Raw genomic sequence first — 24,374 nt, forward strand, 5'->3', positions numbered from 1 at the left:
GGGGAACCGGAAGTGGGGGCGCTGCAGCGGGTGCTGAGGCCGGAGGAGGGACGCGCCGGAGCGGGGCCGTCGGGACTGAGCGAGCGACAGACGCGCCACCCGCCGACGCCGCAGCCGCTTGGGGCCCGCACGGACCCTGTGCCTGAGTGAGTGCATTCCGGGACTTGGGGAACCGGTGGCTTAGAGGTGGGGGTTGGAAGAGGCTGCGACTTGTTATTGTGAGAGGCCCGCGACCTCCCCTCCCCCACCCTGCCGGCCCCTCCCCCGCGCCACCCCTCCCCCCCGACCCTTGGGGTGCCTCCCGCGCTCGCCCCTTCTCGGCTGGCCCGGCGTGGGTTCCTTGGCCGCCCGCTCTGCACCCCGCACCTCCAGGCCGCTCGCCGCTTCCCTCGGAGCCTTTTCCCAGTACCCCACCCCCAAACCTGCCGCCTCCTCGGCCGCCCAGCCGCCCCGCCCCATCCCGCGGCCGAGCACCGTGGCGGGGCGCGCCGCCCGGCCCGATCAGGCACAGCCCGACCCCCGGAGCAGGCCGCCCTGAATCCCCCGCTACCGCGGCCCGGGGCTCGCCGCCGCCAGCCCCATTTCCAGCCACGCTTCTGCCTCGGCTGTTGCCTTTCCCTCCTCCCCGAGATTGAACCTCTGACCCTTTTCTCCCCTTTCCTCTGTCTGAGAGGCCGTTGGCGCGGGCTCAGACCAGTTACTGTTTTTTTGACGGAGCACTTTTTCCCACCCGTCAGAAACTTCTCCGTTATCTCCTGTAATATATTCAAAAATCCATAGGCTGTCACGACTCAGAAGTACTTATTTCTTAGAGGGCTGTCCAGTCCAGCACCTCATTTTAGAGATGAGGCCCAGCGAGGCTGGTGATTTGCCCAAGGTCAACCAACTAGTTAAACCTACCAATGGACAGGTTTTCTTAGGTGGTTTTTACCTGGTCCATGTCCATGTACCAGATCAGGATCTTCTGGCCTTCAGGTTTGTGATGTGCCCGTTGCACGGTGACTCACTATTCTTTCCATACCTCCCAGGCCAGCGTTGCTTTTCATAATGTGTATACAAACCTTAAGAAAACCAAATACATGAAGCTTTGGCCTCTTTTTAGAGCTTACCCATGGAGAAAGGGAAGACCACCTGGATCCACCCTAAGGCCTCATTTCGTACAGCTTTAAATGAGGGGGGGGTCGTTTTGGGGGAGTGGTAAAGGTATGGAGAAAACACGGGCTATTGTCCCCTTGAGCATCTGAATACGCCTTTGCCTTGGATATGCCTTGTGTCTTTGGATTCTTCTCCTGGGCACATTGTTCTGATATGAAGGTTGCCTCCTTGTGCGGGAGCAGGGGAGGAGTATGAAATCATTGTGCTTTAATGTGTTGGCTTGGGCATTTGATAATAAATTCTGAATGTGCTGGAATCCCGGGACCCATCCACCAGCCCACTGAGGCAGGGTACTAGGGATGAGGCCTGCCTTCGCCTTTAGAATAACCCTGCCCGCTCCATCTGAAACAAAATTAAGAGTCTGAGGTCAGAGTGGAAACATTCTGAATCTTTTAATTCTTAGTGCAACTTTCCCCCTCCATCTGTTTCCTGGTTAAACTAAAGAAACATACAGCTCAGCTTGAGTATTTATAATTCTTTGTTGTTGGAACTGGTTTTTGATTAGACACACACTACACCACGCTGGTATAAGCATTTGGAAATTCTGGTGTTAAGACTGTCATAGTCGGAGTTAAGTAGAGAAGACAGAAAATGCAGGAAAATTGGGAAATGCTGTGCAAGTCACTTCCTCCTCATCTTCCCAGAGAACTCATTTTAATGGGCAGTTAAAGCTTCCCTGGAAGAGTATGTCTCCTGATAAATTAATTTCTTTGGACCTTTATCGCCATTCTGTTGGGTTTTTCTAACTGAACATGCTGTTTGTGACCTCAGAAGTTGATGACTTGCTGCACAGAGGCGATTACTATGAATCAGTGAGGTGAGATGGGAATCAAATCCTTCTCTGTTGCGTCTTCTGTTGTTACTAATTACAGCATTCTGAATACTTCTGTGCCACAATATTGCTGTGTACGTGAGGCAGGAAACCCCAAATCACTCAGATTTTTGTGACCCACCACAGGCTGTTCTCTGGATGACTCCTGATTGATCCTTCATTTTTATTATAAACAGTACACAGTTTTTTTTATCTAACTCCCAAATTATTTGAATCCCCTAAATGCATAGTTCCCAGTTTGGTTCTTTTTTTTTTTCTTTCTTTCTTTCTTTCTTTTTTTTTAATCCTTTGGCCGCACCGCATGGCACGTGGGATCTTAGTTCCCTGACCAGGGATCGAACCCACGCCCCCTGCACAGAGTCTTAACCACTGGATTGTCAGAGAAGTCCCCCTAGTTTGGTTCTTAAAGAGGAGATTACATGGGTTTGCCCCTCGGTTTTTTTTTGTTTTGTTTTTTTTTACCGCTGTTTAAAAATGTTACCAAGCCATAGGCACAGGTAAAACTGAAAGCTACTTTGTATTGTAAGATTTTGATTTGGCAAAATAGTCCAAAATCCAAGTGTCTGAAGGCACAAAGAAACAAATTTTGCTCAGGGGAGGAAGGAGGATGACCTTGTATTCATAGTTAAAGAAGAGGGCTTCCCTGGTGGCGCAGTGGTTGAGAGTCTGCCTGCCTATGCAGGGGACACGGGTTCGTGCCCTGGTCTGGGAAGATCCCACATGCCGCGGAGCGGCTGGGCCCGTGAGACATGGCCGCTGAGCCTGCGCGTCCGGAGCCTGTGCTCCACAACGGGAGGGGCCACAACAGTGAGAGGCCCGCGTACCGCAAAAAAAAACAAAAAACAAAAAAACAAACATAGTTAAAGAAGAAAAGACTAGCTAATTGGGAATATTGTGCTAAATTCTCTCAGTTTTACCTGCCTAGTAACTTTAGGTAATTGACATTTTGTTCCTCAGTTTCTCTGTCCCTATAGCTTTTTCATTTTGCTCATGACAAAATTCAGGACTGAGATGAAAGTGTCTTGCTCAGGGTATCAGAATGCCATTAAATTTGGGTAGTAGTAATAGGATATATAAGTGAATTGACTTAGTAAATTAGAATTTATCATTGTTTCATACAGTCTTTTCTATATAGAGCCTAATGCACTTTGCTCAAGAGTAATAGGTTTTGGAGGGTAGTATATCACCCTGAGTTCAAATCCCAGCTCTCCCTATCATGGAGCAGTTTCCTTAAATCTCCCTGAGCTTCAGTTTTTATTTAAATAACAAAGCTCCTAGCACAGTGTCTTGTGAATAGTAAGTTCTTAATAAATTTTTATTGCAGTTATTATTTTTTGATCAGTTGTTTACCTGTTGGAGAAACTCTAAAAATCCATGTCTGTAAATTGAATCATAGATCTAAAGAGATCTTATAGTTTATATAGACCACTGGTCTTGAAAGTACAGTATGTGTGCTGCCCTGGGATGCATAAGGAGATCCATTGGAATATAGGAAAATATTTAGAACCTCTTTTTACATTCATTTTTTTTACGTAAAAAAGGAAAGAAATTACAAATATTTAATATACAGGTTAACAGCAATTCACATCTAATTTATAAATATACATATATTGAGGAACATTTCAAAAAGATTCTAAAACATTAAAAAATGTTTGAATTCCGCTAATCTGGGCCAGTCTTTACTCATATGCTTTAGTTCACTTTATGCTTTTCTAGTAGGTGTTCACCTAGTCTCTGTGGCCCCCTGGGAGGAATCTGCCTTGAGAGACAGGTCATGTCATTTGCAGTTCTGTTTGTTAGAAATTTGTCTCACTGTACATTGTATCTACTGGCCTTGTCTTCCTATTTGGGGACATGCAGAATAAGCCTGAAGTCCCTTCCTAGTAATCTTTGAATACTTTGACAGTTATTTGTCCCGTGATTTCCTCTTCCCCAACCAGTTTTTCTACAGATTATAAACATACCTGTTTCTTTCAACTATTTCTGATATGACAGGTTTTCTAATTTCTCACCATCTTGGCTCCTTTCCTTGAAACACCCTCTGGTTTGTCAAAATTCTTAAGTTTTTCAACAAAATCTGAACATGGTGTTCCAAGAACTGAAATGTAGTTGGAGTGCCTGCATTGTGTGTTTAAGTGGTGAGGGATGAATTTGGATACATTTTATTATGGAGGCACCTCAGATGTACAGTTTTGTCATCCTTGTTCTTTTAACAATCCCCAGGAAAAATGGTTTCAATTACATAATCACACAGTGAGAGGGGGACAGATTATTTTTCTCGTTTTTAGTAGTGATTGCTCGGTTAACCCTGTGTCAGTTAACTTTTGCCTCAAAAATACCTAACATGTTAAGAGTTTCTCCAGGTGGGAAAATAAATGAGAAATGGTTGGGTTTTTTAAATCTATTTTAAAAGTTAGGAAATAGACTTTTTCAATTAGTGAGTGGAAAAAGGAGCTGTTTTGTTGCTGTATTTCTTTACATTATATATCTAATTTTGAAATCCAGAAAATGGGAGAAGTTGCTCCTTGTTGGTCTTAAGGACAATAGAGCTTTTTGATCAGCGGGGAAGAAAGTTACTTACTAAAATTAAAGTGAGTATTAAGTGCCATATCAGATTTAACCTGAATAGCCAGACTTGAATCAAGAATTGAACATAGACCCCCAAGAAACTTTTATATAGAAGATTTAGAATGTTTTATTGGCTAAAAACAAAAAGTTTCTGTGTGGCTATTTGTTTTAACCCTGTAATCCTTTTTTTGTTTTCTTTTATGTATCTTCTGATTTTTCCTCACTTTTTTTAGACAGTGAAACTCCAAACAGGTATCATAGTCTGATTGGAACTCTATAGGTTCATCTTGCAGTTCTTCCCGATTCTTGCATTTTACATTGATGTGTTTAGCTCCGTGTGCTATAACTCATAAGTCTTTTGGGTGAAATGGTTAGATATAGGTCCCCTTTAGGGAGTCAGCATGAACTGGTTTGTGATCAGTGGGCCAGATGTGACGTAATTGGGGTCAGACAAACCTCATTTCAGTCACTGAACAAAGTACCTATATTATCTGATCCTCGTTTTCTTCCTTTTGCAGTACTTTTGTGAGGATCAGAGGTGGTATGTATAAAGCATAGAGTAGATAGTCCTTCATAGGTAGCTATTATTTTCTGATAGTTGCAAATTTTAGTAATCTAAAGAAATATACACAGGTTGTGAATGATATTTTACATCTTTAGTCAGATATAGGCTTAACCCTGAGCCCAATTTTTTTTAGACCTAGTGTCATTTGGAACTGATGGAATTTATTTACATAATTAGTGTTAAAATTGTTTGCTTCTGTAATTTATTTTTCATGAAGGTTTGCTTTCATGTTTAGGGCTTGTTACTTTTTTTTTTTTTTGCGGTACGCGGGCCTCTCACTGTTGTGACCTCTCCTGTTGCGGAGCACAGGCTCCGGAAGCGCAGGCTCAGCGGCCATGGCTCACGGGCCCAGCCACTCCGCGGCATGTGGTATCTTCCCGGACCGGGGCACGAACCCACGTCCCCTGCATCAGCAGGCTGACTCTCAACCACTGCGCCACCAGGGAAGCCCAGGGCTTGTTACTTTTTTTTTTTTTTTTTTTTTTTTTTTTTGCGGTATGCGGGCCTCTCACTGTTGTGGCCTCCCCCGTTGCGGAGCACAGGCTCCGGACGCACAGGCTCCGGACGCGCAGGCTCAGCGGCCATGGCTCACGGGCCCAGCCGCTCCGCGGCATATGGGATCCTCCCAGACCGGGGCACGAACCCGTATCCCCTGCATCGGCAGGCGGACTCTCAACCACTTGCGCCACCAGGGAGGCCCCGGGCTTGTTACTTTTTGATCCTCAAAAGCTACTACCTTGGTAATCCAGGGTGTTTTGTTTACTCAGTGAATACTTATTAAAAGGCTATAACTCAGTCCTCTTTCTGAGAAAGTTTAGTTGTATTTGAGGATGGCAAAGGAAGGAGATAGAGAGTACGGCCTTTTTTTCTGTAAGCCACAAAACCCCAGCTTTTTCTCTTTCATCATCCTTTGCATTTTCCAAGTAACCTCTTGAGCCTGATGTCTCTAGTATGTATTCTCCAGAATTGGTTGAAAACAGTCTGGTTTCTTACTTGTCTTTCTAGAAGATTAGCATTTCTAATTTTCCTGAATGTCACTTATTCCTTCTTCTCTACTATCAGATACCATATTTAGGTCGTCGTTAATCAAATTTTTTTTAGTGGATACCTGTCAAAAATAAAAATACCTAGTAAAATTTGTAAAAAACCAATTCCAGGGACTTCCCTAGTGGGCTAGCGGTTATTAACACTCTGCTGCGCTCCCACTGCAGGGGACACGGGTTTGATCCCTGGTCATGGAACTTGATCCAGCAGGATGCGGGGCACTGCCAAAAAAAATAAAAAATTTTAAAAAGTAATAAAAATGAAAAAACCACTGCTAAAGCCCACGACTAGTTTTGTCATCATCTGTAGTACAGGTATTTGTGTGATGTTTAGTGATCACTGGATTCTAATCGGTGCTGTACTAATTCTTAAGTGTGTAACTCTAGCAGCCTAAAAGGCTCTAATGTAGATGTCGTTGAACTTGAAGGGTTTAATTCCTTGTCATTTGGTTCTTACAATAACATGTATTTATGAAAAATTAATATAGGTGTAAGGTATATACTGATGTAATGCATTGTTCCTGAATGATAGTCAAACCTGTCTGGAAGTTTAGTAGTGTTAGATATTTATGGGACTTAAGCAGTCATGTCCTGGACCTCGTCCCTGCTGAAAATAAACTCCAGTTGCATCGTTTCTAGGCAAAACCCAATGAAATTTATTTAATTCTTATTCTTATTTAAAACCTGACATGTAATATTTAAGTAAGTGGTAACAAAGAAACATTCCTGTCAGTGAACAAAACATAACATAGACATTTTTTTCCTCAGGTGTAGAATGAGCCAAGGAGACTCAAACCCAGCAGCCATTCCACATGCAGCGGAAGATATTCAAGGAGATGACAGATGGATGTCTCAGGTAAAAGGGGGTGCACATGCGTTATTCACATAGATGAGTCTCTTAAATTTTTAGAGTCTTTTGACCAGAGCTACAGTGGGGTGTTTTTAATGGTCAACAAGAATTGATTACTGTAAATAAAAATCTAATGTTAGAGATGTCATTCCTAATCACCATGTGATGTTGGAACTGAGGAATACTTTGAGAGCATGGGCATTGCGTACTGTTCATTTTAATAGATGACAGTGTCTCTACAGTATTCTTTCTTTAAGCTTTTTAAAATTTTGAAGTAATTTCAAAATTATACAAATATTACAAACACTTTAGAAGGAACTTCCTATATCCTTCATCTAGACTTGCCACTGGTTAACATTTTGCCACATCTGCCTAATCATTCTGTCTGTATCTGTTTGTACTATTTACCAACTTACAGTTTTTTCTGAATCATTTGAAAGTATGTTGCAGTCATCACAATGCCCCTTTACCCCTAAATATTTGAGTTTGTTTTCTGAGAAAAAGAACATTTTCTTACATAACTACAATACAGTTATTAAAATCAGGAAGTTTAACACTGGCATTATACTGTTACCTAATCCAAAAACCATATTCAGATTTCTGTAGTTGTCCCAGTAGTGTTCTTTTTTTTTTTTTTTTTGCCATACACGGGCCTCTCACTGTTGTGGTCTCTCCTGTTGAGGAACACAGGCTCCAGATGGCGCAGGCCCAGTAGCCATGGCTCATGGGCCCAGCCACTCCGTGGCATATGTGGGATCTTCCCGGACCGGGGCACAAACCCGTGTCCCCTGCATCGGTAGGCGGGCTCTCAACCACTGCGCCACCAGGGAAGCCCGGCCTAATCCAATTCTATTTCGTTCTAATATGGTCTCACAGGTTCTTACTTTAGTCAAGTGGGTTATAATCCACTGTAATTTTGAAACTCATTCTCCAAAGTTTAGCAAGTGGGAATCCCTTCAAGCTCTGGCCCCTTTGCCCTCTCAGTATGTCCCATTGTTTTTTTTAGCACTTTTTTTTTTTTTTTCAGTATTTGTAACTTGCTTTTAATAACTGCTATCATTTAACAATAACTATATTTAACCTTCATCTGTTTCCAACTGTATTACCTTTTGAACTAACAAGTGCAATATGATTTTAAGTCCCCAGAGTTTGCTGTTTTAGTATTTAGTGATTCTCTTTATACTCTTCATAGTTGTATTCCCTTTCTGTTTTGGTCATCTCAGACTTAAAAATCAGTCTTTCAACTAGCTTATTTTGAGTGGTAGTTTTTTATTTTGACTGTTCTCCTATGGATCAATTATGTGATTATTCTTTCTTAATCTTCCTCATTTGTTTATATCTTTAAAAAAGTATTATGAAATATTTTGCGCATCTGTGTATTTGCTACTCACCCTAAAAAAATAAAACATTGCTGAAAGAATTGCTGTTGCCTGTATACCACTCACTAATCACATTTCTTTCTCTTTCCTACCTCCCCACCCCCAAGCCAGTAATTTCATGTATTTACATACTACACATAAAATCTCTAAACAATATAGTTAGTATTTTTGCACTTTTTTAAATTAATTAATTTATATTTGGCTGTGTTGGGTCTTCATTGCTGCATGCGGGCTTTCTCGTTGCGGTGAGCAGGGGCTACTCTTCGTTGCAGTGTGCGGCCTTCTTCTCATTGTGGTGGCTTTTCGTTGCGGAGCGCGGACTCTAGGCACGCAGGCTTCAGTAGTTGTGGCACACAGGCTCAGTAGGTGTGGCTTGCGGGCTCTAGAGCGCAGGCTCAGTAGTTGTGGCGCATGGGCTTAGTTGCTCTGTGGCATGTGGGGTCTTCCCAGACCAGGGCTCAAACCCGTGTCCCCTGCATTGGCAGGTGGATCCTTAACCACTGCGCCACCAAGGAAGTCCCTTTTTGCATGTTTTTAAATGGTAAATAGTATCTTTCTGAATGTATTTTTTTCTGCAGTAATCATACATATTAAAAATATAGCTGTAGTTTATTCATTTTTTTTCTTTAAGTAGTATTCAATTATTTTATATGAAAGTACCACAGTGGGTTGTCTGTTATCTCATTGATGGGCATTTAGGTCATTTATAAATTCACTAAAAGTAGTAAGTAAAACTAGATGCCTTTGTTGTTTCTGGCATAAATTAGAAGACTTTAAATGATTAGCACTGACTGGGAAAAAATTAGTCAAATGGAAGAAAAACATATATGAATATTTAAATTTTTTAAAAAACTTGTGGGCTTCCCTCGTGGCGCAGTGGTTGAGAGTCCGCCTGCCGTTGCAGGGCCCGCGGGTTCGTGCCCCAGTCCGGGAAGATCCCACATGCTGGGCCGGTGAGCCATGGCCACTGGGCCTGCGCGTCCGGATCCTGTGCTCCGCAATGGGAGAGGCCACAACAGTGAGAGGCCCACGTACCGCCAAAAAAAAAAAAAAAACTTGTATAATATGGAAGGACTAATATATTATATACCCAGATCTTGGTTTTTAAATACAGTTCTCCAATGAAAGGAACCAGGGCTCCTTGGAGAAGTGATTGATTCTATAGCTGGAGCAAAGAAAATAAAAATATGGGCCTAGAGCATCTTCTAGTGCAAGAAAGCAAGAAACTACTCAAAAAAGAAAAGGAAAAAAAAGATGGAAGGCAGGAATATCACTGAAGTGATGGGTCCCCAGTGCATCACATAGAATACATGTGGTATTGGTTTGTCTCATTGATGATACTAACTTTGACCACCTAAAAGACCTGGAAGAGCTCCCAAAGTGCAAAGTTGAACATTCTGAGCAGTGTAACAAATGATGGTATTATTGGTTTATAACTGAAAGAATAAAATAAGTGTTCATTAATCCATTCTGCTATAAATAAATAAGTGGATGAATAAATAAATAGGGGAGAAGAGCTAAATCTTCCTTACAGAATAATTTTAATTAATAAATGTAGAAGTAAGGAAGGAAAAGAAAATCATGGATAGAACACTGCAGTAATAACTGTAGGCAAGATCCATTGATGAATACTAACATTAATGGACACAACTTTAAGGAGAAACGATATATTTGCCTAGCCTTAGAGTATCTTCCTGTAAATTACTTTGGTAATTACTTTGGTTTTAAGATATGCCCACTATTTTTTGAGACCCCTCCCTCTAGTAGGTGGAGCTGAATTTAGTGTCTTGCTTCTAACATACAGAGTATGGAAGGGAAAATAATAACTTGATAGTGGAGAAAACTGGCAAACACTACCTTACCCAAATGATCAATATTAACATCACCAGTAATAAGTCATGTTCCCTGACATGATACAACAAGGGCACATCACCTCTGTGGTAGTCTTACCCAAAAATCCATAACCTCAGCCTATTCATGGGAAAACATCAGACAGACCCAAATTGAGGGACTGTCTACAGAACACCTTACTGCAACTAAATGTGTCAGGTCATGAAAGACAAGGAAAGACCAAGAGACTGTCCCATATTGGAAGAGTTAAAGGAGATATATAGATTAAATGCCATGTGATATGCTGATTGATTCAGGAAATGGGCATTAGTGGAAAAATTAGTGAGATCTGAGTGGACTTTATTTTAGTTGATAGTATTCCCTAATGTTAATTTCTTAGGTTTGACAAATGTACCATGCTTATATAAGATGCTAACATTGAGGGCTTCCCTGGTGGCACAGTGGTTAAGAATCTGCCTGCCAGTACGGGGGACACAGGTTCGAGCCCTGGTCCGGGAAGATCCCACATGCTGCAGAGCATCTAAGCCCGTGCACCACAACTACTGAGCCTGTTCTCTAGAGCCTGCGAGGTACAACTACTGAGCCTGCATGCTACAACTAATGAAGCCCGTGCGCCTAGAGCCCGTGCTCCCCAACAAGAGAAGCCACTGCAATGGGAAGCCCAAGCACCACAGCGAAGAGTAGTCCCCACTCACTGCAACAAGAGAAAGCCCGCACACAGCAACAAAGACCCGACACAGCCAAAAATAAATAAATAAAAAGTAAATAAAATTTTTAAAAAATGCTTACACCTGAAAATTCTGTTTTTAATAAAAAAATAAAAGATGCTAACATTGAAAGAAGCTGAGTTAGGGGTATATGCAAATACTCTACAATCTTTTCAGGTCTTCTGTAGATAAATTATTTAGAAACAAAACATTAAAAGAAAAGCAGTCATGATTAAAACAAGTATTGAAGTGATACTCAGTACTACTCATGGAGTATTGCTAAAATATCCATCCCTGTTCTAGACTTAAGTACCACATATCAAGAAGTACCTGGAACAGATGAACATGTCCACCACCACCACAGGAATGCAGTCAACAAAATCCAGACTATGGGAGAGTCTATAGGTCAGACAGTCATATTCCTTAAAAAAAAAGTTTGGGAGGTGGTGGCAGAGGGAGGGGGAACCTATAGATTAAAAGGGATTTAAGAGACAAATTGCCTGGATCCTGATTTTAAAAAACAAATCATAAAATAAAATTTTGTGACATTGAATTTGAACACTCACTAGTTATTTGTTGATATTAAAGGATTCCTATTAATTTTAGAGGATAGAACTGGTATTGTGGCTATATATATTTTTAATCTTTTAAGAGCTACATGTTGAAATATTTATACATGAAATATTATATCCTCAGTTTGCTTCAAAATAATATAAGAATGGGGTGGGGCAGTAGTTTCTGGAATGTTGAAATAATAGTGGCCGTAAGTTAGATGATTGCTGTATCTGGTGACGGATACACAGAGATCCATTGTGTTATTCTCTCTGCTTTCCTGTACGCTTGATATTTTCCATAATCGTAAGTTTTTTTAAGGGTGGTATTAAAAGACTTGACTGTAGACAAATTTAATAACAATTCATATCAAAACATTAACCACCTAAAGAAGGCTTAGCAGCAGACTGACAGAAATATTTTCAGTAAATATTACAGATGAAGCATTGATACTGTTTGTTGTATGATCAATAAAAATATCCTCAAATATACTAGATAAGTGTCTCAATGAGCATGACAGGAGCTTTAACTTTTTGTTTCCAAAAAGTACAGATTAAAACAATGGGAAAAGAAAGGAGGGAGAGAAAAATATTAATAACCCGGGCAGGTGCAAGTATAGTAAAATGAGTTCTGATACATTGCTGGCGTCAGAATAGATATAGCCAGTAGCCATTTCGTTAGTAATTTGGAAGTATATCCAAGATCCATGAAAGTGTTAATCCCCTTTGCCCTAAAAATTCCCAACCTGTAAAAGAAAATGTGTGTGTGTATGTAAGTTTCTTCATCTCAGTCAATAGGAGGCTTCTGGCAAATCTGTCATTAGGATAAAGAGCTAAAAAAAATCAATGTGCCACTGGATGCATCCAGTAGGATATTAAGTGGTGTTAAAAATTACGGTTATAGGGCTTCCCTGGTGGCGCAGTGGTTGAGAGTCCGCCTGCCGATGCGGGGGACACGGGTTGGTGCCCTGGTCCGGGAAGATCCCACATGCCGTGGAGCGGCTGGGCCCGTGAGCCATGGCCGCTGAGGCTGCGCGTCTGGAGTCTGTGTTCCGCAACGGGAGAGGCCACAACAGTGAGAGGCCCGTGTACCAAAAAAAAAAAAAATTACGGTTATAGGGAATTCCCTGGCGGTCCGGTGGTTAGGACTCCGTGCTCTCACTGCCGAGGGCCCGAGTTCAGTCCCGGTTGGGGAACTCAGATCTCGCAAGCTGTGTGGCGCTGCCATATAAATAAATAAATGAAGATTTTTTTTTTAATTACACAATAAAATTTTTTTAAAAAATTATAGTTATGAAAAATATTTCTAATATAATGTTAATGCAGTTATAATGGCTGCTCTTTATTGAGTACCTACTGGGTGGCAGCCAGAAGCTGGGCCCCTTTTATAGAACTCTCATCTTCACAACTCTAAAAAGAGTTGCCAGCAGATGTGTAAAACAAAACTCGGGGTTATGTACTTGCTTAAGGTCACTGCACTAGAAAGTAGATAAGCTAGACTTCGAACATAGGTTTTTCTGTCCCAAAGCTGTTGTGCCTTAAGGAGATATACATACGTTTCAACTGTGTTGCGGGGGGATGTGAAAAAATAATGAGAAAAAAATACCTTAAAACATTAATAGGTACTGGGTTAAAATGGTAGGATTATAGATGTTTTGCTTTGATCTTTTCTGTTTTTCCAAGCTCATTGCAACTACTTTTATACTTAAAAAGAAAATTTAGAGTACTTAAACCTTTAGAACAGCAGAGCTTAAATTCCATGACATTCTTTAAACGTAAGCTGTTCTGTTGGTATTGAGAGGAGTTGGCACTTCAGCATACACAGTAGAGAGACGACGTGATGTGCAAGAGCACCTACTCAATAAAACTAGCTAAAGTTTTATTCTTGCTCATCTTATCCCTTCAGTTTAAAAATACTTATTGAAACAATAGTAATTTTAAAAAATTGTTTACACAAGACGTGGACCCAAGAGAAAAAAAGTTATCCCAAATCCTGTCACTGTGAAAGAGGAGATGTCTTAATCAATTGTCAAATTATTTCCAGAAATATTTTTGTATTTTCACCAATGGCAGTGAAATATCTCAGTTTCACCACAGTGTCATCTGCACTTGTAGTATCAGCAGAAATACTTAAATAGTAACTCCATCTTAATTAATTCGTAGGGGAAGCATAATTGAATGTAGAGTTTGAGAAAAAGAAACAGTATTCAGACCTTTCCGTAGAACTGGGTTAGAGACCTGCTAAAGCATCATGTTAATTTGTTTCAGGGATGAATATAAAAATTGAAACTATGTCCTTCAGTTTAGCATCAATGGGTAAAATCTTTTTAAAGGTGTCTTATGCCTTAAGAGCAAAGAGAAGCATGCCAGGGCTAGGTCACCCTTCCTTATAAACTTGAATTAGACTGGAAAAGCCTGAGTCCCAGTTTGCCAACATCTCTCACATTTAGAGGTTAGCAGACATTTTCAAAGGCCATATTAAAACCATTCAAATGAAATGCATGCCTTTTGATTGGATCCTAGTTCAAAAAATAGATACATATAATACTTTTGGAACAATTGTGAAGATTAAATGTTAGATTTTATGGGATTATTTATTTTCTTAGGTGTGATAATGTGGTTTTATAGGAGACTGTCCTTATGCTTAGGAGATGCATACGGAATATTTAAAGGTGAAGAATCACAATGTTTGCAGCTTACCCTCAAATGATTCAGCAAACACACAGATAAAGCAAATGTGGGAAAATGTTATTGTTGAATGTAGGTGAGTGTGTACAGGTGTTCATTGTATTACGTCAGCTTTAAGTATATCTGAAATTTTCTTTAAAAGAGTTGGAGGAAAAGGTAAGCTTTTAAAAAAACATGAACGCATTTTTCTGTTCTCGTTTTCAGAAGGGCCCAGGAGTTAATAGCAGATTGAGAGGAATCAGCTTTAGGGACAGACCAAATAGAATGTTTAACAACAGAGTGACTGGTTGGACAACTGTTCTGTCTAGGCCAAGAAATCTCACAGGGGAAAATGCCAGCTTCTGATTGTTCTTTCTTCTTCACACCAGCACAACAGATTTGTCCTGGACTGCAAAGACAAAGAGCCGGATGTCCTGTTTGTGGGGGACTCCATGGTGCAGTTGATGCAGCAGTATGAGGTAAGGTGCAGGGGTGAGGGTGGTCCTTGGCTGCTCATGTCAACACATTCATTGATAACAGACTTGCATTCATTCCACTCTAGTTCAGAGTAGAAGGGAAATCAGACCTACCTGATGGGATTCTTTGTGCCATCAAGCATGATGAGACAAAGGAAAAAATACAACATTATTTATAAATAAGCTCCCTTTTTTGCCTTGGCTTCCAAGAAGCTTCACATTATATTTGTTTGTGTATATATGTCCTAGTCATGATTTTCAATTCTTATTTGTATTTTACTATTTTCTTATTTGTATTTGCTCATTTCTGTTTGTCTTAGTCATGATTCTCAGTTCTTATTATTTGTGTTTTACCATTTTTATGTTTTATATATTTTTGTAGTGAACTGTTCTGAATCTTTTTGAGGTTAGGCATTCTCCCAAGGGAAATTTAAAAGAAAAGATAGCTTTATATCTTTTTGGCTCAAGCACTCTAAATTTTTTCATCTCATGTTTCTACTTCACCCTATTCCTTTAAATGGTTGAATAAAGGGAAAGGAGAGTTTATTGAGTTGGCAGCTTAATTATAAATGTTGGTGCCTAAGTGGCATCAGGTTGAGCTGTGACTCAGGTCTTGAGCTGAGATCTAAAGCTGCACCGAAAACTGAGTTACACAATGGCATCTTCAAAGCCCTTTCAGCAGTTGGTAGCATACCACTTGCAGTGATACATTTGAATACAGAAAAGGGAAACTTACTTCAGATGCCTCACAACACATTGCAGTTGAGGGATTTTATTTCCCACTAATTTCAGCTTAAATAAATCAAGTTTTTCTCTTTTCAGATATGGCGAGAGCTTTTTTCCCCACTTCATGCACTGAATTTTGGAATTGGGGGAGATACAACAAGACATGTTTTATGGAGACTAAAGAATGGAGAACTGGAGAATATTAAACCTAAGGTGAAATGAAACTTACTATTATTTTTTTAAAGAATATCCTTAATCTTGAGTGTTCTGCAGATAGTTAAACTGTCAGAAACTGGTAGTAAAAAAAAAAAAAAAAAATGCTTCTTTAAAGCATTATTTCACTGTTGTTCTTTGCTTCGTGCCCCTTTAAGTTAAATGATATTGTTTAAGAACATTCCAAATACATGCTTAATTAAGAATCAGTGTATTGCTTGCTTGGTTTGTACTTGTAATTATCTTCTGCTGTAGGAAGAGATTTGATGCTAATAAGGTATGCTATTCTGTTGACCTGAGGCAGTATGAGGGGGAAAGAGCTCAGAGGTAGGCCGCGGGAGCAGGGCTGTGATTCACTTGAGGAAGTAATTTTGGATCCATTTAAACATATAAACAGATTGGTAATCAAGGCCTCCCAAGTTCTTCTGAAGAAAATTTGAAGCAGATGTGAACAAATGTTCAGCCCAAACATGTATCCAGTGCCTTATAGCATTATCAACATCCTGAGTTGGCACACTGCATATAAATTTTTTCAACCCCAAACAACAAAAAGAAACAAAGCTGAGCCATTGATAACAGTTGCTGTAGTTGAAAGTATTTTATTTTTGCCTTTCTAACAGAAAAACTCATGCATATTCCTTTCTTTTGTGACAGGTGGAAATTACTTTGGGTTACATAGTAAGATGTATGTCTCTAGGTGATAGCCACCTTGTAAAATTATTTTTTTGAAGAGAAAAACTTTTAAAAACTACATCCAGCCTCCACCCCACTGACTCTTTTCCTTGAGTAGAACTGTGTATTTGTACCCACTGCACTCCCTTGGGTACTTTTATTTTTTCTAGAAGGTACTTTAACTAAGGGAGTCTTATGATGTCGCAAGTATTTTCCCCCATGTTTCTTAGATTTCACTCTTTTTTTTTTTTTTTGTCTTTTCTGACTTGCAGTGGTTTTATTTTTATACAGTTGAATTTATTATCTTTTTTGTAGAGTTTCTGGATCTTAAGAGATTAGCTTCCAACTCCACATAAAAGAATTTTCTCATCTCTTCCTAGTACAGTTTTCCCACTTAAGTGTTTTTCTGTTTGGAATTTATCCTGATGTATATGAGGCATACATTAATGTTTTAAGATGGCTGCCCTGTTGAAGTTACCAATACCATTTGAGAAGTTCATCTTTCCTTCTTTGATTTTTTAAAAAATTTATTTATTTCATTTATTTATTTTTGGCTGTGTTGGGTCTTCATTGCCATGCGTGGGCTTTCTCTAGTTGCGGCGAGCGGGGGCTACTCTTTGTTGAGGTGCATGGGCTTCTCATTGCGGTGGCTTCTCTTGTTGCAGAGTGCAGGCTCTTAGGCACGCGGGCTCCAGTAGTTGTGGCTCATGGGCTCTAGAGCACAGGCTCAGTAGTCGTGGTGCACAGCCTTAGTTGCTCCGCGGCATGTGGGATCTTCCCAGACCAGGGCTCAAACCTGTGTCCCCTGCATTGGCAGGCGGATTCTCAACCAATGCGCCACCAGGGAAGCCCCTCCTTCTTCGATTTTTGAAATAAGATTTTCAGCTAACTAGTGGACATTCCTGAGTATTTATCTTTTTTCTCTTTTTCTTCCTTCCCTCAATTATAGGTCATTGTTGTCTGGGTGGGAACAAACAACCATGAAAATACAGCAGAGGAAGTAGCAGGTGGAATCGAGGCCATCGTACAACTTATCAACACAAGGCAGCCACAGGCCAAAATCATTGTATTGGTATGTGGTCTTTGGGTGGGTGGAGACCTTGATATTATTAGGTAAGGTGGGGAGTCTTTTTAGAAATGTGATCAGTCATGAACATAGAGAATCTTTAGGTTGGAAGCAGTTTATCATGCTCCCGAGAAGCTCTTCTCTGATACGTCCCATCGTCTTATTGGTCTCATTTCCTAGAACAGCTGTGGGGTCATCTTTTTTCTGCTCATCCTTGTTTAGAAGTGGAAATCCTCTTTGTTGCCTCAGGTTGCCTTAGTTTTTTTTTTTTCCCTTGACTATCTTCTGATAATTTTTTAAGTTGCATATGAGACTTTTCTTAGTTCCTGAGTCTCTTTTTATTAGACCCGAGTTTGGATTAGCCTAGATGTGTTGTTTTGTTCCATTGTTAATATGGTAAAGGTGGTGTATTTATCAGAATCTCTGAATTCTTTAAAATATCAGAGATTCCATCAGGAAGAAAATGGGTACTTCATAGTCTTACCACTAACAGGAAATGCTACCCTTTGTAGAATTAAAGCATTGTCTTCATGGTCTCAGGAATAAACAGCTGTCTATTTCAGTGTTAAAGTTTACCTGTAGATATTCTTAACCTAGCTAAAAATGTATGTTTTTGAGAAATCTGACATATATTCAGTTCTTTAATGAGATATAGTGTTAATAAGGTAGCCGTTTATTCAACAAACATGCGAGAATCACGATGTACAAGGCACTATCCTAGGTCCCGAGCATACAAAAATGACTAAGACAGTTCCTCTCAAGGAGCTGGTGGATGGACACAGCAATATAAACAGAAATAATTATTATACTGTATGCTAAGGAGAGAACTGGGTATATTTTAGACATAAAAATTGACATCTGAGTTTAGTTTTAAAGAACTCACTGGTTTCCAGACAAATAGAGAAATGAAAGAAGAGAAGGTATTACAGAGAAGAATGAAAGAGAGAGAAAGGGAGGGAGGAAGAAAGGAAGGAAATGATCAAAGGCTTATACATGAATGTGTTTGTTGGGTGAGTGAAGGAGGGTGCTAGAAGAATTTTAGGGTTATCATTGGAATAAAGTTCAAGACTGGGATAGTTAGAGGCCACAGCCAGGTCCCATGTTAGGAGTTTGGATATTATGACAGGGTTCTGGGGAGACAGGTCTTATTTTTTTATTACATGGTATTTAATTAATTTGTTTATGTATTTATATCCTGCATTATTCCAGAAAAAGACTACATTGTGGTTAAGAGTCCATCTCTTAAGTACAGTGGGTGGTACATTGTAGTTGCTTAGGACATATTTGTTGCATGAATGTTGCTGAATAAATCCTCCATAAATATTATTTGTTTCAACCAGACTTTTGAATTTGATATATGGTGTTGTTATCTACAATACTAAAACATTGGAAATAACCTAAATAATCAACCCCATGGGGGAATGATTGCACAAGTCATTGACTATAATAGCACTAATCATATGACAATTAGGAGGACTGTGTGAAAACAGAATTTATGATGTATTTAAGTGAACAGTCTGAATACTAAACGGTATGTATATTATATTTAGAATTGCTTGAAAGTAAATATGCAAATTGGAAAAGGAAGTAAAATTAAAATAGTTGTTACATGGTAAAGGAATTAGGAGTGTAATTTTTTTGTCTCCTTTAAAGTAATATTTTAACAATTATCAGTTATTATAGAGAAAAAATCACATGGCATACCCTTGATACTCATTTATTAAGGAAAATGTTATGCAAGTACATAAGCTATTTTTCTTATCCTTGCTTGACAATCCCAATAGGTATGGTGCCCTGCTCTTGAGGCTTAATCCTTTTTTATGGCTTTAATTGCTATGGTATTCTTTGAAAGTCAGAATAACATATGTATTTATTGGTCACTGGCCATCCTTCCTGGTTGCTCATTATATCTCAACGAAGCTTTGATGTACCAGCGCTGAGGGCTGCTTTTCTTTGTTAACTATTAGATGCAGAGCCTTATACTTTTAACAGTTATATAAACTAGGGTTTAGGATTGACCTTGTCTGCACTTGACAAGGATGAAAGGAGATGGATTGGGGTAGCATATTCATAATTCTCTGTAGTTCTCTTTGGAACTTTACAGTCACAGAGTAAGTTAATAATCGAGGTCCAACGTTTTGCTGAAAAAATCTAAAGCAGACATGAATAAGCGCTTTGGGCATAAAATTTTTTTTTATTTTTTTAGTAGAACGCCTACAGAAAACCCGTTTTTATGAAATAAGACCTCTTATCATACCCTGTAGGAGAAACAGGTGACAACATTTTTGCCTAAATAACAATAACTTGCTGTGTGGCATCATTAGCTATAAACCAACGAAAAGGTTGGGGATTTCTGACAGTTTTATAATTGGATCAGTTATCTGTATAAAGGCCATTTCTAGTTTGAGATGATAAAACCTTGCACTTGCCATATAAGAGCTGGCTTTTATTTACTATAGTAGAAGGACAGACATCTGATTTATCTGAAAATTATATTAGATCATTAACAAATAAGTTAAAAATGAATTTAGAACACATCTCTGTTTTTTACTACCAGATATTATGTGGCTCTGATTCATCAAGACAGCATTTGTTCCAACTCCATTTCTCGTGTGTTCTAGTGTAGGTTCCATGTGGCATTAATGCATAGATGTGTATTTGAGCTAGATTATTCTAGCTATGTGGTGGACTATATGGAGGATAAATTGAAGGGGAGGTAGGAAGACTAGTCAGGAGATTTTACATTAATTGAGGTTAATATTGGTAAGTTCCCTAGCCATAGCAGTGTCTATAGTCAGAAAAAAGAATGGATTGGAAAAATACTTAGGATGTAAAAGCTGAGTGATTTAATGATAAATAGATAAGGAACATGGGATGAGAGACTCAGGGATGTTGAAATGGTCGGTTGACACAGAGAATGTAGAAGGAACATAATCTATGGGAGAGATGATGAATGGGTTTTTGGACGTGTTAAGTTGGGTGTGCCTCAGGAGCGTTCAAGTTTGGTTCTATACCTGGACGTTCAGTACACAGTTCTGAAGCTCCAGGAAGAGATCTGGGCTAAAGTGTGTCGGGTGGAGAGAGTACTGGGCCAAGGACAAAACCCTGAAGAATACCAGCAGTTAAGGGACAGGAGGAGGAGGAGGAACTCAGGAAGAAACCTAGGAGGGATAGTCAGAGAACTTTCATTAAGACCGGTCTAGTCCAGTGTTTCAGAAATCAAAGGTATAAACAAGTGCCAGATGGAGAGTTCCAGGGATATTTGAAATCACAAGTAAGTAGGAAAAAACAGTGAGTCTTCTCATCTTATATTCTTCTCTGCTCTTCCCCAGGGTTTGTTACCTCGAGGTGAGAAGCCCAACCCTTTGAGGCAAAAGAATGCCAAGGTGAACCAGCTCCTCAAGGTTTCCCTGCCGAAGCTTGCCAATGTTCAGCTCCTGGATACAGATGGGGGCTTCGTGCACTCGGACGGTGCCATCTCCTGCCACGACATGTTTGATTTTCTGCATCTCACAGGAGGGGGCTACGCAAAGATCTGCAAACCCCTCCATGAACTGATCATGCAATTGTTGGAGGAAACACCTGAGGAAAAACAAACCACCATTGCCTGACTGGCTCCCATCAGTGTTAATAGCGTCCCAGCTTCCTCAGATCAGTTATATCACTGGCACTACAGAATCCTTCTCTTTCTTAAGGCACTTTGCATTGTAGAATGTTCCTGGATGTTCATATCTAGTGTTTGAAGGGGAGGAGGGATTTAAACTGGTCCTGTACATAGGAGGTTTGTTTGACACAGGAGAAAAATTAGCCAAGGAAGATGGTTGTTTAAATGCATTGGAAACCAGAAGGGGACTTTTTAGTTATATGTGTGACACGTTCATTGACTTATCACTGTTTTTCCTAGGACAACATCAAGCCTAAGTACTGAACAAAATGAAGATTCTTTCCTTGGCCTTTCTTTCTATGGATTATGTCATATATAATAATAATTAGAATAACACCTTCTTGGCTTTAAAACAGATGTTTTAAAGTTCATAATTTAGCCTTTTGTTCTTTATTTTGCTTTACTCATACATATTCTCAATGTTATAGCAACATATAACATCAGATTGAATGTGCTTGTCATTCAAGTATGGGAGATGCTATGGTTACAGGTGAATTTGTCCCACTCTGTTAATCTTTCCCATGCTTAGCAGTGAAAAATAGGTTTTGCCCCATTTGGGGGACTCAATGGAGGGTATTATTTTTATGCTGCTGAATATCATGTCTGTAATAGACCCATGCATGCAGCCTTTCCTCTATTCCCCCTCATCCCCTCTTTTTTTTGGTGGGAGGGGTCCTTGTTAACATTACAAGCTTTTAACACGTTTTTGACCTAGGAGCTCTGTTGCTGGAAGTATAAATCCCCAGCCAGTTACTCTCATGATGATATTACTGATGTGTAATTCATTCTTGTGTGGTGGTCTGTGCTATAGAGTCTGTGTAGTGCTATCCATATTCAGAGTTCTGGTTTGTTTTGTTTTGTTTTTCCCTTAGAACCTGTTACAGTTTTCCTTCTTTGGGGGGGAAAAAAACCCCAGAACTCTGTTTCCCACTCCATAAGCCCTGACTTTATTTCATGTTTTGTAGTATTTTAAGGTGTATATTTTATTTTATTTTTATTGGCTTCGTTTTTAAATTATTATTAGTCCAGAAAAATTTGGCCTCTTCTCATGGGGAAATGGTGAAACTGCTCTTCCGAATAGACATTCTGCTTGATCCCACTGTTTTAGTAAAAAAAGAACTAGTAAAAAAGAACTTCATTTAACCTTCAGGATTTCTCCTTAATACATCTTCATCTGAGAATTTCTTTCAAGAGAGCTCTTTATAATCTTGATGGTTTGTTGAGCTACAAGAACTGCCATTTAAAAAATAATAGGACAACAGGTGGTTTATTGTTTAATATACCTATGGAATATATACAAACTGGATTTACAGACAAATACTTAAAACTGGACCAGGTGGATATTGAAGTAACCCATCAAAATGTGCTCTGCAATGATTCTGCTTAACGTTCAAGTTCAGTAACTAAGGCATATGTTTCTTACTCTGCTTGCAAGGCACATGGCATTGCTTTTGTGTGTTGGAGGGGGATTTGTGGTTTGTGCTAAGAGCCGCTTCTGACTGAAAGGGATAGAACTTGGGCTGATTTTTTTTTTTCCTCGTCGAGGCTTTTTCTGGGAATTCTGTTTTTTGGTTTTTTTTGTCTTTAAAAAAAACAAAAACAAAAACTTTCCTGAATGTATCATGTCTTCATTAACAACTGAAAATATATGTGGTGTTTACTAAACTTGTTTACTATATTAAATTTTCCTTTTTATTTTTAGTAGCCCAGGTTCTTGAGGTTTTCAAGACAGATTGTTTTTTTCTTAGCTGAGGTATAGTTCTAGGGAGGAGATTTAATTAAGCCACAATTTTGTGTGTGAAAAGACAGTTTCCTATCCAGGTCTTTTCTGTTGTCAGAGGGAAGGAGTATGGTCCAAACAAACCCCATTAGGTTACTCCTGCAGCATGTGCTTTTAGCTTCTCTCTCTTGACTAAGGATCAAATATCCCTTTGTGAATTGGCCTTCAGCTCCTTTGCTTCTGTGTAATAAACCTTGGATGTTAACTACATTTTATATCTACCAGAGCTATTTGAGCAATAGTATTTGAACCACTAGCCTTTTAAATAAAAGTCTGCCCCATTGCTAATGTGCAGATACTGAGTCCACTTTCATTTCTTGCCAGCTTTCTTTGCACTGCTTTAGGCAAAAAGTGTTCATCTGTTTTTCTTTGATTGACACCCCAGTTTGTTGCGGTGACAGAACTTAATGCGTAATCTTTGGATTTCATATATATATATATATATATATATATGAGAAATATATACACACATATATATGAAGTTTAATGCACTGTCCAAGTGAAATGTCCTAGTTGTCCTTGTGATTAAGGGGCCAACTTTCCAGGCAGCCAGCAGAGGTGTTAATTCTGTTTGTCTCCCAGCAAACTTTCATTCCTTTGCCCACCCATTCCCACTACACTAGATGGCAGCTGGTGATGGCACAATAGAGATTTCTGCAGTCCCATCTTGAATATGGTAGGTTGAAGATGTACTGCCAAGGGTGATCTAGGGCTTGTTGTTTTGCTGCCCACATATTCTAGACTGCCATGGGCAGTGCTCTGGCTACCACCTTGAGTCTATTTGGACATCTGTCTAAACCTGAATTTTTTGTCAAAAACCTTAACCCAACAAAACAAATCTTGAGTGGCTCATGCCCTGCTCTTAGGAATTCTGTCATTGTTTAAAAATAATGTTCAACTTTCTTTTTTATTTTTTTAACCTAGTCACTGTTTACAGTTGTATGCTAAAGCCTGAAATATTGTCTGTGCTGTGGTATATGAGCATTGCCAATTTTATATTTATTGCAGCGAAGAAGAAACTAAAGATATAAGAAAATGAGGAGCGTGGCTGTGCTCCTAAATCTCTGTGGGTGCATGTGGGAGAAGTGAGTTGGGATCTCTTGAAAGGAGGCTTTTTGGAGTGGGGTCTCCCAGGCTTCTCCTTGGTGTTCCTGCTTGGGGATCACTGCTGCTAGTTGACTGGACCTCCCGAACAGAAGTCTGTGATTCCGCTTTGGCAAAATTTCATTGACTAGTAGAACTCATCTGTTTTAGTGCATATTTCAATATAAATGTAAACATTTCACTCAAACTTGCTGTCTTTCTGTCTCCTTTATCATAGTTTGAATTCCAATGAAGAGAGAAGGGATTTTTTTTTCCCTACCTTATCACAAGCAAATTGGATACTTAGATCATCCTGCTGCTCTTCTGTGGAACTGAATGTACCAAGCTGACCCTCATCACTTATCTCCTTGGGGGTGCAGAATGGCAGGGTAGGATGAGCAGATAGAAGGAATCCTAAGTAGATAAATGGAAATATTGTCAAGCGAAATGTTTCAGATTTGTTAATAGTATCTGGTAGTGAAAAACAGAATTAAGTCATTAAATTGACCTCGACCCTTTTTCCTAA

At 39.5% G+C, this 24,374-nt stretch overlaps 1 protein-coding gene across 1 annotated transcript; it reads left to right on the top strand.

Moving 5' to 3' along the window:
* Positions 1–6: 6 nt before the first annotated feature.
* On the top strand, positions 7–24,056 carry PAFAH1B2 (platelet activating factor acetylhydrolase 1b catalytic subunit 2). The gene is made up of 6 exons (XM_060104450.1): positions 7–146; positions 6,932–7,019; positions 14,558–14,647; positions 15,467–15,583; positions 17,205–17,327; positions 20,654–24,056. Exons 2-6 carry the CDS (start codon positions 6,939–6,941, stop codon positions 20,930–20,932), a joined length of 690 nt encoding a protein of 229 aa, XP_059960433.1. The 5' UTR covers positions 7–146; positions 6,932–6,938; the 3' UTR covers positions 20,933–24,056.
* Positions 24,057–24,374: the final 318 nt, after the last annotated feature.

The sequence above is a fragment of the Mesoplodon densirostris genome, chromosome 7, assembly GCF_025265405.1.
Source record: "Mesoplodon densirostris isolate mMesDen1 chromosome 7, mMesDen1 primary haplotype, whole genome shotgun sequence".
Lineage (NCBI taxonomy): Eukaryota > Metazoa > Chordata > Mammalia > Artiodactyla > Ziphiidae > Mesoplodon > Mesoplodon densirostris.

What these genes read in the sequence shown, in the direction of transcription:
- PAFAH1B2 (XM_060104450.1), top strand. Translation starts at nt 6,939, where the DNA reads ATGAGCCAAGGAGACTCAAACCCAGCAGCCATTCCACATGCAGCGGAA. An exon ending in ATGACAGATGGATGTCTCAG is followed by an intron (nt 7,020 to 14,557) that starts GTAAAAGGGGGT and finishes TCTTCACACCAG; the next exon opens with CACAACAGATTTGTCCTGGA. An exon ending in TGGAGAATATTAAACCTAAG is followed by an intron (nt 15,584 to 17,204) that starts GTGAAATGAAAC and finishes CCTCAATTATAG; the next exon opens with GTCATTGTTGTCTGGGTGGG.